The 17,645-nt window shown below is 55.3% G+C and overlaps 1 protein-coding gene across 3 annotated transcripts in view; it reads left to right on the plus strand.

Moving 5' to 3' along the window:
- The window catches only part of RASSF5 (Ras association domain family member 5), a 74,378-nt gene that overhangs the window by 34,119 nt on the left and 22,614 nt on the right, over positions 1–17,645 (plus strand). The window contains exon 1 of one of the 3 annotated variants that reach the window (XM_027976239.3): positions 5,959–7,690. The exons of the other annotated variants lie outside the window; for them this stretch is intronic. Coding sequence (XP_027832040.1) covers positions 7,571–7,690 — 120 coding nt within the window. The 5' untranslated portion in view covers positions 5,959–7,570. Of the gene's footprint in view, positions 1–5,958; positions 7,691–17,645 lie in introns of those variants that run through there. 3 annotated transcript variants of the gene reach the window in all.

Raw genomic sequence — 17,645 nt, forward strand, 5'->3', positions numbered from 1 at the left:
CCCCTGGCAGCTTCCTATTACCCTCAAAGTCAGTCTGAGTCTGGATTAGCACACAAAACCCTTCACAATCTGGTTCTGCCTACTCTCCACAATACCAGAAAGATGCATTCTTCTCCTGGACATAAACCCAGGACACTATGGTTTTGTGGTTTGCTGGGCACTCTGCTACAAGACACGATTATCGCCTTCTTTGTACCCTCTTATTGCTCTGCTCTGTTGATAAAAGGACTCAAGACCCTGTCCGCCTTCACCAAGGGACGGGGGCTGGCCGGCTGGCCTTTCAGCCCTCCCGGTCGGGCCACCTAGACTTTCTCCGCGTGTCCCCCGCCTTCTCCCCGCAGCCCCTCGCGGTCCTCCCCTCGCAGGGCGCCCACTGCAATCGCCTCCTGCGGCCCCCGCAGCCTCGGAGTGGTGACCCAGCTGGTCAGGAGAGCCGGGTTTCCTGCCTCCCGGCCCTGTCCTGTCTCTGCGGCCGCACCTCCGTTTCCCTGCCCTGCCCCTGCCGAGGGCTTGCTTCTCCGAACCCTTCAGGAGGATGCCCCAGCCCCCAGGCCCGCGCCACAGGCCGAACCCAGAGCCGCCACACGGGGGAGCCACTGAGCCGGAAGGGAAGACCCGCGGGGACCGGGTCTGCCTCTGCAGAGGCTGGGGCTCCCTGAGGAGCATTCCCGATAGATGCGTGTGCGCCTCTCCAGGGATTCTGGCCCTGGGTCTCCTCTGAAATGCTCTAAAGGCTTATCAGGCTGAATTGTGATACCAACGTTAGCTAACGTTTGTTGAGGCACACCATGTGCTCTGCTTCTTTTATCAATTATTGAGAGGGGGTGTTGAACTCTCCAACTCTAATTGTAGATTTGCCCTTCTCCTTTCAATCCTATCTTGTACTTTGAAGCTCCATTATTCAGTGCGTAAACACTGAACATTATTACAGTCCCTGGATTAATCGACCCTTTTCATTATGAAATAAATTTATCTTTGGCAATATTCTTTGTTCTGAAATCGACTTTGTCTAACGTTGATGTAGCCACTGCCGCATTCTTTTGATTACCGTTAGCATGTTATTTCTTTATCCATCCTTTTATTTTAGGCTATTTGTGCCGTTGTATTTAAAGGTCATGTCTTACAGAAAGCAGGTAGTTGAATCTTGTTTTTTTTTTAATCCAATTGGATCATCTCTGCTCTTTATTTAGTTCATTTGCATTTACTGTAGTTATTGATATAATTAGATTTGAAGTCTATCGTCTTGCTATTTGTTTTCTATTAGGCTTATTCTTTGTTTCCTTTTCTTCCTTCTTTTGGATTAATCGAATACATTTTATAATTCTATTTTATCTCATTTGTTGCCAGCCCATCCACAGGTGCCAAAAGGAGGGGCCAGTCTCCAGCCACCCCCCACCACAGATTTCCCTCCACGCTCTAGAAACCAGAAGTGCTGGCCAAAGTTGTCAGTGATTCCACTCCACTCAACAGCTGCCTCTAACAGGAGCTGCCCTAAGGCCTGTCTGACAGCCCAGGGGAGCTCAGTTCTGATCAGACAATGGGAATGGCTTCCCAGCCAGGAGGCTGTTGATACCCTGGTGCCAAGCAGAGCCAGAGTTCTAGCCCTTGCTTCTCTAGAAATGCTTAAGCACTGGAGATGTATCTCTGTGCCCCTCACAGCCCCACTCACTCCTCCCAGCCTAGAACCAGTAGGTGCCTGAGATGACCTCTGGCTGGGCCAGCTCGTCCTGAGGCCCTAAGGAGGCAACAAGCCTCTCTCTCTCTACATGCAGTAGTGCAAGGGTTGTTCACACATCTCACATCCGTGACCGCATTGCCCTGGCTCCTGAAGGACTGAAGCGATCACACGAGGGATGGGATTGTTGGTCAGAAGCATCTTTTATGATTCTCTAGTTCCCCTAAAGGAGGGCAGCTAGAAGGCCAACTCCCCAGGCCTGCCGCAGACCCAGCAACAGCCCTCCAGGGCCTCCGCATCTTAGTCTGGGCTGATCTAACTGCCTTCGGTGTGTGTGTGAGGGCCTTAGCGAAGCTGGCAGCCTGACACCGCAGCAAGCGAAGCGTGGAGAGGGCTAGGAGCCCCGGAAAACTGCCTCTGCTGTGAGTCAGCCGCGTACCTCTCACAACAGGAAGTCATCCGGGGGAAGCTGAGCTCTGTGGTGTGCTCATAGTCTAATGCTATCAGAAGCTGCTCTCGGGACACAGGGTGGCAGTAAGGTTCACCCCAGAGAGGGCATCTGAGAAAGGCTGCTTCCGAGAGGCGCTGGGAAGGTGGGGCAGGTGTGGTTGTGGGTGGGGAGTGTGCGTCAGGAAGCGGGTGGACGCAGGAGCGCTCTGAACGCAGAGGAGACTGAGAGCAAGGCCATGAGTGGGGTGGGCGGCTGCCGGGAGCGTGAGGCGAGCGTGTGTGCCTGCAAGGAGGGCTGCCTGAGTGTGGCTGGCGGTGGGCACGGCCTGTAGGCCGGGCACGTGCTGTGAAGGGCCTTGAAGGACCTGCTCTGGAGCTGAGGATATTGTTGTAGGCACTGGGGCATCACTGGAGGCAGGACAGCTGTGGTGAAAAATTGTCAGACACAGAGGCTCTGGGTTTGAAATCTGATCCCAGTATTTATTTGCTCTTCGGTTTGGGGCAAATCAGCCATCCTGAGTCTCATTTTACTCATCTGTAAAATACGTTCTTACAGGGTTGTGACAATATACAGCCTTGATGTACTCCTTTCCCAATTCTGAACCGGTCCATTGTTCCATGTCTGGGGGATTAAGTGCGAGAATGAAGTATATGAGAGCTCAGTGGCTCCAATATGACATCTTTTTTTTTTTTAAATTTATTTCGCTGCTCTGGGTCTCAGTTGTAGCATGTGGGATCTGGCTCCCTGACCAGGGATCGAACCTGGGCCCCCTGCACTTGGAGCTCAGAGTCTTAGCCACTGGACCACCAGGGAAGTCCCCAATATGACATCTTATTTCGTGTTGTTCAGACTGGCTGTTAGGAGAAAGCAAGGACTATGTGTTCTTCAGAACACCCAGTCTGGTGCCTGCCATGTAGAGAGTGCTCAGGAATTATTTGTTGAATAAATGAATAAGCTTGATACTAAGTCTTGATCCTCAGTACATATTCAATGATTATTAGTTGACATCTGAATGGGAAGATTTTATGATGAGATAACCCTGATCAGATCTCTGTCTAGACGGGTAACTTTGGCAACAAGACGGTGGGGAGTTTGGAGGAGTCAGGATGGGAACGAAGGACATTATTGGAAGGCTTTGCAATAATCTGTGTTGATGGAATCCATCAAGATAGGAAATTCTAAAGCAGGGGGAGCAGGGGGAGGCTGAGGCCCCGAATAATCACCTCTGTTTGGACCTGTTGAGAGTGAGGCCGTAGTGGGGAGGGCTGGGTACCTGGTGAAGCATCCATCTGGAGTACCTGGGGGAGAGGGCATCATGAGACAGGTCAAGTGTGGTTGATGCCATTAGCCTAGATGCAGCTCCCAGGGACAATGCGAGCACAGAGGGGGTGGAGGAAACAGTCAGTGAACTGTGGAAAACCCCAGTGAGCCAAAGGGAAGACAGGGTCATAGGCAGACTGAGAAAGCAGCTCCTGACTTATCTGTGACAGACGCCAGTGTCAGGCAGGATGACTGTGCGGAGAGCAGTCGGGGGATAGGTTCTGATGCTCTGCCTGTACACAGTCAAGGGCCTGGGTCTGGAGTCAGACCAGCTGGGCTGATTTGGCTCCACCGGAACTAGCATGTCTGACTGTGTGCAGGTTACTCGACCTGCCAGAACCTCCTCTTCCACTCTGTAAAGTAGAGATATTGAACTGTAGCCTCCTCCCCCGTTTGCTCTAGGGATTAAATGAAATGAAGCACATAAAGTTACTAGGAAGACAGCGTCCACACAAGGCGGCTAATGATCGCTCCAAATGGTTTCTGGGGTGGGTTGGCACCTCACCCGATTTTTGGCCTCTGAATATGTTTGTCGCTCATGAGGCCCCAAACCTGATCTCTGGACCCCTCCATGGATCCTGGATGAGGAGACCTGAGGTCCAAAGTTGCTGAAGCTCCCACAGCAAGCTAGAAGAATAGTGGCTTCCAATGGATGGATTTCCTTTCATCATCTGACGCTCTGAGACAGGGAAGTCACCCATCCACCACTTCAGTGGGGCTTTCTGAATCCACCCCGCCCACCCCACCCCCCCAACAGCGACGCCATCATTGCTCTGGGGCTCTGGATGCTGCAGCTTCAGGGCCAGACTCCTCTTCCTGGGACCAGGGACAGGAACAGCCAGTTCCAGCCCTTCGCACGTTCACTTCCAGAAGCATGAAGCGCTGTTGCCTAAGCTCTTCCTGCCGCCTTCTCCCCTCCCCCTGGCCACGTTATCACCAGTTGATTATTCATGGGGAAGAGGTGTAGCCAGGGTCCCTGGACACTGAAAGGAATCCGGTCTTCCTCCCTTTGGGATTATGGAGCTTCAGTCTGGATTTTTCCTCCTGGAGGCTGGCCAACTTGTTGTATCCCATGTGATCTTTGCTGGCTTCAGAAGAGTCCCAGGGTCCTCGCCAGCACCATCTCTGCTTTGCTTGGCTTCCTTCCAAGCCTGGACTCATTGACAGGTGGAGTAGGGTAGACATACAGACACTAACTAGGCTTTGAAAATATCTCATGAGCTATGATGGAACACATCGCTTCCCTCAGTTTCCTCATCTGTGAAATGGGAGTAAAACCTGCTATCAGGGTTGCAGAGCAACCCAAGTGATGAGGTGAAGGGACTTTGAAAAGCCCTTTTCAGATGTCACTTTTCATAATATTTGAACTGGCAGGGAGCAGCACCCTGAAAGAACACGGTGTCACTCAGGCCTTTTCCTAAGTGGATCTGGCATCTAGTGTGCTGCTCACAAGCAGAGACTCACGCTGACTCCTGGGGTACTTTGGCTTGTGGTTCAAAAAGCCCGTTGTCCGCTGTATTTTAAGATTGTACGTTTTGAATGTGTAGGGCTGCACTTGCTCTGCAGAGGTCAGTGTGTACTCCAAGGTCCAGGGTGGCCCGAGAATCTGGGGCCTGTTTTTCCCTTAAATATTGAATTCCCACTGAGCAAGGAAGTTCCTTGTATAAGGAAACGTGTGTTCTTTCAGTGGCCAGACAAAGCAGGCAGGCTCTTGCTGATGCCCAGGGGTCATGCAGAGCCCCCTCCCTGCAGGATTCATCATCCTGACATTGGCCTTTGAGGTGCTGGTGAGGGCAAAATCAGCTTCCTTTCCCTGGACCATAGTCTCTGGGGTAAACTCCCCTACTCCCAACAAAGTGAAAGTGAAAGTCGCTCAGTTGTGTGTGACTCTGTGACTGCATGGACTATACCGTCCGTGGAATTCTCCAGGCCAGAATACTGGAGTGGGTCCCCCTTCTCCAGGGGATCTTCCCAACCCAGGGATCAAACCCAGGTCTCCTGCATTGCAGGTGGATTCTTTACCAGCTGAGCCACCAGGGAAGTCCAAGAATACTGGAGTGGGTAGTATATCCCTTCTCCAGCGTATCTTCCCAACCCAAGAACTGAACTGGGGTCTCCTGCATTGCAGGCAGATTCTTTTACCAACTGAGTTATCAGGGAAGCCTTGCCCAACAAAACAGTCTTTGAAATACTCATTTGAAGAGCAGATTGTTCCAAAACCTACTTTCAACCCCACTAACGTGAGTTCTTCCCTGAAAACACCTGGAAGCTCACCCCAGCGCCCCTCCCCACCTGGTTACTTCCACTTGTTATCTCCCGGCTGGGGAGGCAGCTACTGGTAGTGACCATCCCTGGAGCTGGGCAGGTCAGCGGGCCGCGGTGCGGGCTCTCAGCTAGCTCATGTTCGTGCCTGCCAGGCATTCGCGGGCTTCTAGAAAAAAGACTGTGTGGGAGGATGGAGCCAAATTGGGCTGCAGTTGAAACCATCCTGAGCACTGATGGATTTGACTAAGGCGGGGGAGGAAGAGGGCTCCTCGCAAAAGTAACCAGAGCTTAAAATGGAGCTGGCAGCTTGCAGTCTGGGGGCTGAGTCTAGCCCCTTACCCAGCTTGTGCCCCAAGACTGGATGCTTTTTGGAACTACAGGAGACACAGACTTGGAGAAAGTCCTGATAACCCCTCTCAGCCACTCTCTGGGCGTTTCCAGCGTCCCCAGGCCATCAGACTCCAGGAGCACGGTCCCCCTGGCATTGCTCCGCTCTGAAGGCTTGTTTTCTGTTCCCGAGATCCTGAGCCCCTCTCTGCTGAGAGATGGCAGCACGCTGACAGGCCCTAGGAGTGCAAGGACCCGGGTCTGAGTCCCAGCAAACTGGTCCTACCAATGTGACTCTGAGCTTCAGTTTCCTCATCCGTGAAAAGGGAATAATAATCTCTATCCCGAGGCTGTTGGGAAATGACAGACTGCATGTACATCACCAGGCACACGAGTAACTACTGTAGATGAAGGATTTGAAGGATTCGGCCCCAGTCGAGGAAGGCGCCCCTTCATCCAGTTCTAATGGAGATATGTAATTGAGCTGTCCTTGATGAGATGACATCTGGCAAAGACCCCTCTATGCCAGACCCGGCGCCCCTCCCCGCCCGGAATTAAACGCACTGATAACCTGGGTGGTGTCTGCAGGCGCCTTTAGAAACCGGAGGCTTCCTGGGGCAAGTTCCTGGGGTGGGTGGAAGGGCCTGCTTACTCTGCAGATTGCTGTAACTTTGCATCTGATTTGCATACGCTTGGGGGGGGGAGGGGCCCTGCAGTTTCTTCTGGCATTACCGAGTTAAAATATTGCTGCTTCTCCAGGCAGACCAGATATTGATTTTCTTCTTCAGTCACTTCTCTAACCACTCCGAGGGGCCTGGCTCCTTCACCCAGGGAATGGGGAATGAGAGGGTGGGGGAGGCAGAGGATGGGGGGAAGGGAGGCGCGAAGGTGTAGGCCTTCGAGCTCCTGCCGTCCTGGGGGAGGAGAAGGAGCTGCCAGCAGGAGGATGGAGACAGCAGAGAGGGCATTTTCTCCCTCGGGTCCGTCCCAGTGCATTCCCGCCCGGCATCCCTGCTCTGACTCTGGGGATGCCCCGGGTCCACTTGCCGGTGGTCCAGCGGCAGGGTAGGGACGCGCAGGCCTGGGGCGGGAGGACCCGGAGGGGCGTGGCGACCGCCGGGGCCTGGAGGAACCTTGCGAGAGGAAGTGGCTTCTGAACCCCTCTGGCAGTGGAGGGGCAGGAGCGGCGCGGAGGCGGGGGCCGGGCCGAGAAGGGCTCGGCGCGGGGTGGAGCGGGGCGCCGGCGCGGAGGGCGCGAAGGGGCAGATGCCCAGTGAGGGGCAGAGCGAGGTGCGCCGCGCGGCGTCCGGGTCTGACCGCCTCCGGGGCACAGGTTACCCTGCCGCCTGAGCCCCTTGGGCTCCAGTGTGAAAGGCGAGGCGCCGGGTCCGCCCGGCCGAGTAACGGACTCGCTCCCCGGCGGGGCTGGAAGCTCGCGCCGCGGCCGCCTGGGGAAGGGTCCCCGCCTCGCTGCCCCGCACCCGAGCCCCCAGCAGATGCGCTCTCTGCCTCCGGCCGGGGCTCCGGGCTAGATGACGGTGGACAGCAGCATGAGCAGTGGGTACTGTAGCCTGGAGGAGGAACTGGAGGACTGCTTCTTCACCGCCAAGACCACCTTCTTCAGGAGTGTGCAGAGCAAACGTCCTTCGAAGGTAAATGTAATGATATAAGAGCCTTTCATGGCGGGGAAGCAAGCTCTGTGGTCTAGAAGGGAAACCTGGCTCCTGGCTGACAGGCTGTCAACGTCTTACCTGAGTGGTGGGCAGTTGCCCTGCGGGCCCTCTTGAACTTGTTGACGGAGCAAACCCCGGGTTGGATCTGGAGCCCTTTGGGGACCACAGGCAAAACTGGTCTTTTTTTCTTTTTTAATGTTCTTTTCAGCATTTCCTGTCCCCGGACCTTTTCAAAATGGCTCTCTAGGATTTGGGGACAGCGCTCACCTGTGCCTGGGAGGGTGACCTTCCCCCAGATCGGAGCTCTGAAGCTCCAGGTGGCAAGTAGATGGCTCCCTGTCGCTCATTAAGGACAGCATTGCTAGGTTGAGACTTCCGTATTGCAGATGGCCAGAAACTGTCTTAAAACACAGCCCAGCAACTTTGCAGAAGTCCAGGGTGTTTCTAGCAGCAAACTAAAACTTCTCTCCTAGATCATCGTGCTGCTACCATGCTGACTTCCTGAGCTAGCTGGGGGTAACCTAAAGGGGTTTGTGTGTGTCCCCTAACGCGGCTGTGTATGCTAGACACCCAGCTCACCTGAGTCCCCTGGCCGCACTCTCCCAGTTGCCGCCATGTGTCTGCTACTTGGCAGTGGCGGCAGAGCTCTGTTTATTTATTTGTTTTGTTATTTAGATGAGAGGGCTCCAAGCCAGGGCCTTGCCTAAATGGGCCTGTTTGTAGACAGAGTGAGCGGTTACATTTTACAGGTGTATGCAGGCTCATAATTAATTCAGCAGTCCTACATGAGTCAAATTAGCTAAAAACTTCCCCAGGCCTGACTCTGGGGCCTCCGTAGTTAATAATTCATCTTGCCTCTAGGCCCCACATTTGCTGGGTTCTGCCCATCAAACAAATGCACTGTGAGAAGACACCCAAGAATCAGCAGAGGAGTTTTGATTTTAGTATTCAAAGAATCAACTAGAACAGGCCTGTGTCTGGGTACCCGTTTAAGAAACTGGGGCAGGGGGTAAAGAGGGCTCATGCGGAAACCATGGCTGCTAAGGGAGGGTGTCCAGCTCTCTCCTGGGATTCTTGCCTCAACGTGTATACCCCCTTCTACCCTCACCCCCACCCATATACATATTATTTAAGGGCACTCCAGCTGTGTAGGGTCTTTATTTAGGCCAGCGGATCTCAGCCTTAGCTGTACCCTGGAACTGCCTACTGAGCTTTAGAAAATATGGGTTCTTGGGCCCCACAGCACGGGGGTCTGATTTCGTTGGTCTGGGGTGAAGCCTGGGCATCAAGATTTTGAAAAGCTCGCCTGTTACTTCTGAGATGCAACTGAGGTTGAGAACCATTGCCCTAGAGAGTTTTGTTGCTGCCGGGTAGGAAATGGTTCCTGTTTTTAGAACAAAGTTTAGCTGCTGCACTTGCTGCCAGCCAGGCTGTAAGCCCTTGGCCCTAGAGGGTGGGCTTTCTGTGCGATTGGGTAGAGGAAGGGGCGCTGCAGAGCTGAGGCTCCTTTCACACGGCAAATAAAAAGGTATGTGTCTCTGGTGATTCTTGGGAGAAATAGAGATAGTTTACAGTAAAATATGCAGGGGCTTCCCTGGTGGCTCAGATGGTAAAGCATCTGCCTACAATGCCGGAGACCGAAGTTCCATCTCTGGGTTGGAAAGATCCTCTGGAGAAGGAAATGGCAACCCACTGCATTATTCTTGCCTGGAGAATTCCTTGGACAGAAGAGCCTGGTGGGCTACAGTCCACAGGGCCACAAAGAGTCGGACGTGACTGAGCGACTAACACTTTCCCTTTTTTTTCATGCTGGCATGGGGAGGCAACTTGTTTTTTGGCCCAAATAGCCTTCTCTCTCATTCTCCCCCAAAACCCTTCCCAGGGATCACTCTTGAAAACACACCTTCACCCATGTCACCTCTCTCTTTGCAACCACAGTAACTCCAGCTTTGTCTGGTTCCTGAACCCATTGCGTGGCGTGAGGTCTCTGCACAGCCCCCTCCCTTGTTTTCCCAAGTCTGTAAGCCCTCGGAGGGCGGAAATCCCTTCTGAGAAATGGATTTTATTGAACCCCACACGGGGTGATAAGGATAATGCCTCAAAGAGAGAGAGGTGGACACAGCCCCTCTCGTCCCTGGGCTCTGCCCAGCTACAGGGTGCGCGGAGTCTTGACTGAGATTCAGAACTGCTGTTGGAGACATCTTCCTCAGCACCAGCCTTGCCATCTGAACAGCCGTCTCCACGGAGGCAGGGGGCGCAGGGCCCCCTCTCGTGGGGGAGCAGGCCCTGGGTGGCCCCACCGGCTGTGCAGGGGTGCATGTGGCTGGTGCAGGAACTGGAACGCTTCATCCACAGATCTCAGTCTCCTATCTTATGTGCTTTTCCACCTTTAGAAACACTTCAGATCTCTCTTCCCCTGGGAGCCACTTTTAGAAACGGTTTCCAAGAGATCGGCCTTATCCTGGCCCCATTCTGACTCCTATCATTGCTTTTTTCCCTACCCAGTCTGAGCTCCCAGGAGAATTTCTCCTTCCTGTCTCCAAGGAAAGGCGTTTATGTGTTTCCCGGTCGCCGAGAGACTGAGGCCCCATTGGGGAAAGGCCCGAGCTGGCGTCTATAAATAGCCTTGTCAGAGCAACCTGTATCTGCCAGTCCGTCGTGTGCCTGGCTGGAGCGGAGCCGTGGAGGGAAGCCTCCCACTGTCCTGGAGCCTTGGCTGGCCCAGCCTCCAGGGAGCTCCTGAGACCTCTGTCCAGCCCTTTCGGTGGGGGGGCAGGAGCATGGAGGAGAGAGGGGCCATGCGCAGCCAGGAGGCCCCAAAGGTGCAGTGGCAGAGGAAGTGGGGCCAGGCCCTGGGCCGGCTGGTTCCCTCCATTCAGAAGGCAGCAGCTCCAGGGGCCCCAGGCCTCCCCTGAGACAGCCACAGAGTCCCAGTCTTCAGCCTTTGTTTCAGGTGCCCTGCAGGGACTTCTTCCTTGACTACTGGGCCCGATTAGGTCACTTACCCTGGATCGTGTCTCCAAATGGGGCCCCCGGTGGCTTGGGGAACCCCGACCCGAGTACTCAGAAGTACAGACCAAGCAGCTCTCTGGAAGGCGTCCATACGGTCACTCGGTTCAAGACCTTGGTGTTGGGGTGGGGGTCATTCAAGGCCACACAGCAAGTTCCTGACGGACCGTCAGGGTTGGAACCTGTATCTCTCGTCTCCCAGCCCAGAGTTTCTCTGCTCCAGGCCCACAGAAGGCAGGGTTTGGTGATTTGTGGGCCTGGTGCCTGGGATCTCTGACCACCCCTGCCAGCTGCCCCTGTCTTCCTGTCTGGGATCTGACCCTAGCAGGGAGGCCGGCTCCCACTCCCCGCAGTACCCCAGATGCCTGCAGGGGGGCGGCAGTTTCAGGCTCTGACCTCTGAGCAGGGACACGGACACCCCAAGTTTTCTCTGCATGTTCCACAGGCTCTAGGACCCCAGGCACCAACCAGACCTTTAGGGTGGAGGCTTCGGGGACACAGAAAGCCTCCTGTTTGCAGACTGTCTGAGCTGGAAGGACCCGAGTCTAGCATCTGTTTACAGATGGAAAGGCTGAAGCCAGGAGGCACGAGGCTGTCACCAGACCAGACGTCTGGCTGGGTGAGGTCTCTTGGACACCTTGTCAGGAGCTCTTCTGGGTCTTCATCACTCAGTGGGTGACAGGGACAGCCCTTGTCCTCTCAGGACCTTCTTCACAGTGGAAGAAGCCAAACAGCCTCAGGCTAGGAAAGGGGCACAGGGTCCTTCCACCCCTCCGTTCCTAAGGCACAGTGTGGCCCAGGAACGTTCATCCTACTCTTGGTATTAACAGGGGTCCCTGTCATCAGTCCCAGAACCTTGCAAGTTCTTATTCACACCTGTGCTAGGTACTGCTTGCTGTATCTTTGACGTGCGTGTTTTCTTTGTGGATACGGAGGCAGAAGGTTGGGCTCTACCTATGGTTAAATATTATACTTAAGCACAGCTGGAATGCGTTCCCATTCCCCCCTCCCCACCCCGGGCCCTTCCTGGCCTACATTGACACCATTGATTTTTTAAAATTTTAAGGAAGATGCAAAGAGGAAAGGGAGCAGTCGCAGAGGTCACAGGATGAAGCCACTCCCAGCTCCATCCTTGCACTTGCCTCCTCTCCTCTTGCCTGGCTGCTTGGCCCCTGCGTGGACAAGGTTCCATGGTTCCAGGGACGTCATGCAAGCCTGACCAGTCAGGGAAATCCCCATCTCTGCCCGCAGCAGGAGTACCCAGGCCTCCGCCTCCGTAGCTCCCCCTGACCTTCTTGGCGTGAGAGATAAAGGACACTAAAAATAAGTTAGTTCCAAATTTGAGCAATAAAAATAAAAACCTTCAGCACCGTTGGACCATATCACTGCCGTTTTACTGCTTTCTCGGATGCCTGCCCAGCCCACCACTCACCTCTCCATGTTGGCTGGGCCCGCGATAGCCTCCCTCTGGGGCTGGAGTCGGTGGTCCCCTCCTGGGGGCCGGCGGCCTGCTGCTGCCCTGGCCCTTCTCAGCGTCGCTTTTCTCCAGGAAGACGGTAAGCCGTGTACGATCAGGACTCGCGCCCCGCAGGTGCTACGTAGCACCAGCCGCTGGTTACAGAAGCCGGGCTGGCTGAATGCTGGTCGAGGTTAATCGCTGCGCCATCTCTCCTGCACCCTGTGTGATCAGGATGGACTGACATGTGACAAACAGCCCCGTTATTTTCAGTCATCAGATACGACAGAAGCTTATTTCCCTCTTTAAGGAAAGTTACTTTGGCAGGTGGGGCTCAGGATAACACTCGGGAGAGTCTGTGGGTCAGGCCCGGAAGTGGTGTGCGTATTCTACGCCCCTGCGCCATTGGCAAGAACCCCGTCACGTGGCCACTCCTAACCACAGGGAGGTTGAGAAATGAAATACAGCTGTGAGCCCAGGTGGACGAGGAAGCCGGTTGTGGTGAACACTTAGCCGTCTCTGCCACGCATAGCTTCTCCCACCTCTGCCCAACCACCTTGGGAAACTCTACTCTCTTGGTGAAGGGCCGCAACGCTTGTCTCTTTGACTTTGTACTTGTCTGTCGCCAAGGAGGTGCGGTTCCTGGGGTGGGCAGCCCTACCTGCCCCGGATACACTGGGAACTTTTGCAGGAAAGGTGCTTTTCCTTACTCAGCACTGCGCTGGTTCCTCTTAGCATCTGAAGCCTTCAGTGGTGCTCATGGGTTGACCCTGACCACTGACATCGGAAATCTCTCTTTGGATCACTTTTTTGATAATGGACAGTTGAGGGCCCCACTCTAGACATCTCGGCTCCTGCATCTTTGAAGGTAGGACCCTCAAATCTGCTTTTTCAAAATACTTCCCCCTTGGTGACGCCCATAGAAAGTCTGGGAACCACCTGTTTAGGAAATATTTGGTGACTGATGGCTTCAGTTGGAATGTAAGATGAGCATTTATGACAGATCCCTAGGCTGGAAGCCCAGGAGGTAAAAGGCTTTCCCTGGTCACTCAGTGAAGTAGAAACAGCCCCGAGGACCCAGAGCCCCGGGCCCCTGCTCAGTCTGCGTTACTGTCAGCACTGATGCTGGCAGGGATGTTAAGAGGATAATCCTTGGTGATCGTGACTGGTTCATGATGGAACAGAAGCCTCACAGCTTCTCAGCTCAACTCCAGCTCTCGGCTGAGCTCCCTTCAAGCCTCCAGACTCGGGTGCTTCATCTGGTCCTTTCAACGAGTGTCACATGAGCCTGTCCTTTTCTTTTTCAACCGAGAGTCCTTCCCCACTTCGCATGGGAGCAGAGCCTTGCCAGTTTCTCACGGGACTGGCAGAGAGAGATCCTGACTGCTAAGTTCTCTAAACTGTAAGGACTTCCCTAGGGTGGGGTTGGGGAAAGGGCCTGAATGGTTGACACCAGCTCCTTCTCCAGGACCACCTGGGGCTCACCCCAGACATCCTCCCCTTTGTGTTCCGGATTCCTCCACTCCCACTCAACCCTTTCTCTTCACGCCTTTAGACTTTATCCAGACTTGGCCCTCTTTTCCCTCTAAAGTTATAGCTCAGCACACATGTAACACCCATTCACCTACGTTGTTTTGGGAGAAAGGAAAACTTTGAACGGCTCTCAACCCTGAATCCCAGCTCTTAGTTCACAACCTCAGGCTGGACTCTGGATCCAGGTTCCAAGCCATGAGTGGCACAGGGAGGCACCATCAGGCTCACCTTGGTGCCTGCAGCCTGGTCCTAGCCCTCCGCTGATCCTGACTCGCCAGGTAACCCACACCTGTGTGCTTCTCAGCTCTGGGATCCTCCTGTGTGGGGGATCCAGACCTGTCTTCGTTCAGGACCTCATTTCCTCTTCTGAATGGCTCCGTCTTCCCATAAGATAGCACCCCAGTCCTGGCAAGGCATATGCTCTGGGGATAAGAGGACCAGATCAATTTGCCGGGAACCAGGGGCGTTTAATTTCAGAACCAGGAGGAAGAAGGGAGCTGTAGAGGCAGAAACCTGCATGCTGGGCTCGCTGAGCCTGCGCCTTCTGTCCGTGGTTCTGTCCTGGTTCCCATCTCTTCTCCTCCCCCACCCCTCCCCAGCTTTACGTGCAGCTCCCCAGCCTGCACCCCCGCATCTCCTTCTCTTCTTAGCTGTAGAATGAACTTTTCTGTAGCCTGTCAGAGGTCTCTCACACCCCTCAGATGCTGACAATTTAATGTGTCCAGGAGCAGCTCGTAGCTTTGCCCATGACTGACTTCCCACCCTGTCTCCACCTCGTCCTCGTATTCCCCCACCTTCAGCACCGGAAGGGTCTCCCCTCTCATGCCTTCCATCCAGTCTGGCACTGTGGCTTCCGCTTCCACGGTGTGGCCTCTCCTTTCTGTCCCCCACCCTGCCCTACTTAGCTGGGGGCTTGTCAGCTCTTCCTGAGACGCTCCAGGAGGTCGCCCAGCCAGTTTCCCTTCTGTTTCTTCCCCTGCTGTGTACCCTGCATTCGATGGCATATCATTCTGGCATCCCAAAGCCTTCAGAGCCTCCCCTTTGCTTCTAGAGCAAAGTCCACCCTGGTTCCCGCCTGTTAATGTTGCATCCAAAATGCCGCAATGCCTGGCCTCAATCAAAACGCAGTGTTTTCAATTTTCTTATAGCACGGGGCCGAGGGGTCGGGGGGATGTATAAAGACCTATGGCCTCAGCCACACTGTGCAGCAGACCCTAGTTGCTCCCCTTCCCCACCCATGAAGTGTCTGGATGGGGCCCATGGGCAGAGGGTCACCTGGGGGAGGACACTGCGTCTGCCCTGTGGCCCCGCGACTTTCATCAGGAGGTGGTGGCGGCTCCCAAGATGGGGGGCGGGGGATCAGAGGGCCTGGGCTTAAGTAACCCAGGAGGGGGCTGGGGACGGGCTGGCAGCGACAGGACCGCAGCAGCCTGCGGAGGGTTGGAGGAGATCAGCTTAGCCTCTGCAAAGCAGCGACTCCTGGAGCTGGAGGAGACTGGGATGGGTCGTTACAGCCATTCCCTTGTTTCTGAGCAGGGCTGCGTGTAGCTCCCACAGGCAGGGAGGAAACCTGTGCTCATCACACTGGCATCCTCCAACCCACCGATCAACCCTTCCTTGTCCATGGCGCTACTCAACGTGGCTCCAGCTGGTGGACCCCTGCTGCCCGTGAGGCTACAATCCTAGGTTAAAAAAAAGTAAAGCAGGGAGGGCGGCGGCAGCGCGTTTCCACCTGACAGGCCACCCTGGCGGAGTTTCTGTTGCTGTCAGGCCAGAGGGCTGGCACGTTCAATGAGGTCCTATGCGAGAGGGGCTTAGCCAAGGGCGAGGCCCACACCCCACGCTCATCCAACTCCAGAGCACACGCTCTTCCCACCACACACGTGGTGTCTTGGGTGAGAGTCAAGTTTTGAAAGGCTCCAAACAACCTCAGGCATCCCAGCTCTCGTCTGCTCACCTGCCGCAGGAAGCTGTCTTTATCGCGTTCGTTCTTTGTCAGGCCGCTTTCCGCTGTACGGGTCTTGGGAAAGCTGGTCGCCATACGCTATCAGCGTCCCTTCACCAGCATCCAGTCCGCGAGTCCTGCCTTCTCCTCCTCACCTCCTGGCTCTCCCCGAGCGCGAGGGGTGGTGTTGGGCTGCCCACCACACTATGGGGTACGGGGGCTGCAGGGACCAGCCTTGCAGTGGAGGATACAAGGCTGGGCCCTGTGTTGGCCTGAACACGTGGAGAGGCCATGGGCGGGTACGACCTCCATAGTCACACGTGGCTGGGAAAGTGTGTTAGTGAGGAGGATGGGCGAGCTGAGCTGGTGGGTCCCAGTGTTCATAGAACATTTCCAGCTGCTGCTCCCCGAAAACCACCATATCATCCTCTCCTACCCCTCATTTTGATGGGCTGTAATTCTCTGGATGAGGAACCGTGTCTTGTTTAGCACTGGGTCCCCGGCACATGGCAGGCACTAAATGCAAGCCTGATGAAGGAGGAGGGGCCTTGGAGGTTCTTCCCCACAAAACTTCTTTCCCTAAGGGCTGGTGGGCACTCCCGGAGGGCACACACAGAGCGCTTCAGGCCGAGCGTGTGAAAGCGGATCTCAGGACTGTGAGAAAGGGAAACTTGCTGAGATTCGGGATGCGGAATCAATGGATTTTTCCAGTGACTCTGAAAAGAAAAATCTCACTGAGTGAGCAGAAAATGCAAGGACAACTTTCCAAACACAGAACGGCCCTTCCATCCCATCTGTGATTGCTCAGCTGTTTGCCCTGGAGGGTGAGGGCGGGCAGCGCTGGGTCACTAAGCAACTGGGCCCTGGTGCCTACTGGCAAGAGTTGGCCTGGCCCGTCCTCCGGTGGGGCCTCCGGGGGTGAGGGCAGAGGGCCCATGCGTGGGGGTGGGAAAGCCTCAGGGATTTCTTCTGTCTGCCTTTCAGCCTTGGGAGTAGCAGGGTGAGGAGGGGGGAATCAGTACACGTCTCGTTTCCCTTTCCCAGTTTTATTCTAAGCGTGTAAAGACCCGGATTGGTGATCCCAGTCATTTGAGCGTTCTCAGACAGCCCAGCTGGACTGGGCAGGGACCCCAGGCCCTCAAGTGGGCCCAGCAGTGGACCTGGGAACCCATGCCCCCAGCCTTCCCTCTGGGTGACCTCAGGAGGCCTGCTCCCTGCTCTCAGCCTCACTTTCCCCCTCTGTAAAATGGGGAGACTCGCCTAGAGAGGGGCTGCAAGAATGCATGGAGAACTCCTGGGTTTGGGATGATAAAGGCCATTTTGAGAAATGCAGATGGGGGTTGAAATGCAGATGTGAGGAGGGGCCCAAGTGACCTAATGCCAGGGCTCCCAGCCCCTAAGCTGTCCTGCCTCTCCTGTAGCTCTTTCCAGAATTACCCAAATAACTGAGGCTGGAAGAGGCCCACAGATGTAACCCCATGTCAGCAGCGTCCGTCTTGGAGACACTTTGCCCGGCCCTTTAGGAGAGAGGAGACCAGATGTCCCTGCCCCTGCGGCTCTAGGGCACAGTGAGAGCGTGCATGTGTGGAACACTCCGAGCCACTCAAGAACCAACCGAGACGCAGGTCACGTCAGGCTGTCTCGCAGCCCCGTGCAGGTGGCTTAGCAGGGCAGGCGGCACAGGGGAGGGGGTGTGGGGGCCAGTGGTGAGGCTCGGGCTTCCCGTACAGCCCAGCCCGCAAAACTGAAGGCGCACACAGGGCTTCTGGCTAGTGGGGAGCCAAGAAGGGCCCACTCCAGCGAAAGGGCAGCGAGCTGGTACCCCAGCCACCCTTGCTCTCCGAGTGGGCATGGGCATGTGGGGACAGGGAGCTGAGTGTTGGCTCCCACGTGCCACTCGCCACCCTGGAATTCTCTGAGTCATTTATGGCGCTGGATGCCCTGTCCAGTGCATGGTGGGAGAAGGGGCGCCTTCTGCCCTGGTGCCCGTG

The sequence above is a fragment of the Ovis aries genome, chromosome 12 (genome assembly GCF_016772045.2).
Source record: "Ovis aries strain OAR_USU_Benz2616 breed Rambouillet chromosome 12, ARS-UI_Ramb_v3.0, whole genome shotgun sequence".
NCBI lineage: Eukaryota > Metazoa > Chordata > Mammalia > Artiodactyla > Bovidae > Ovis > Ovis aries.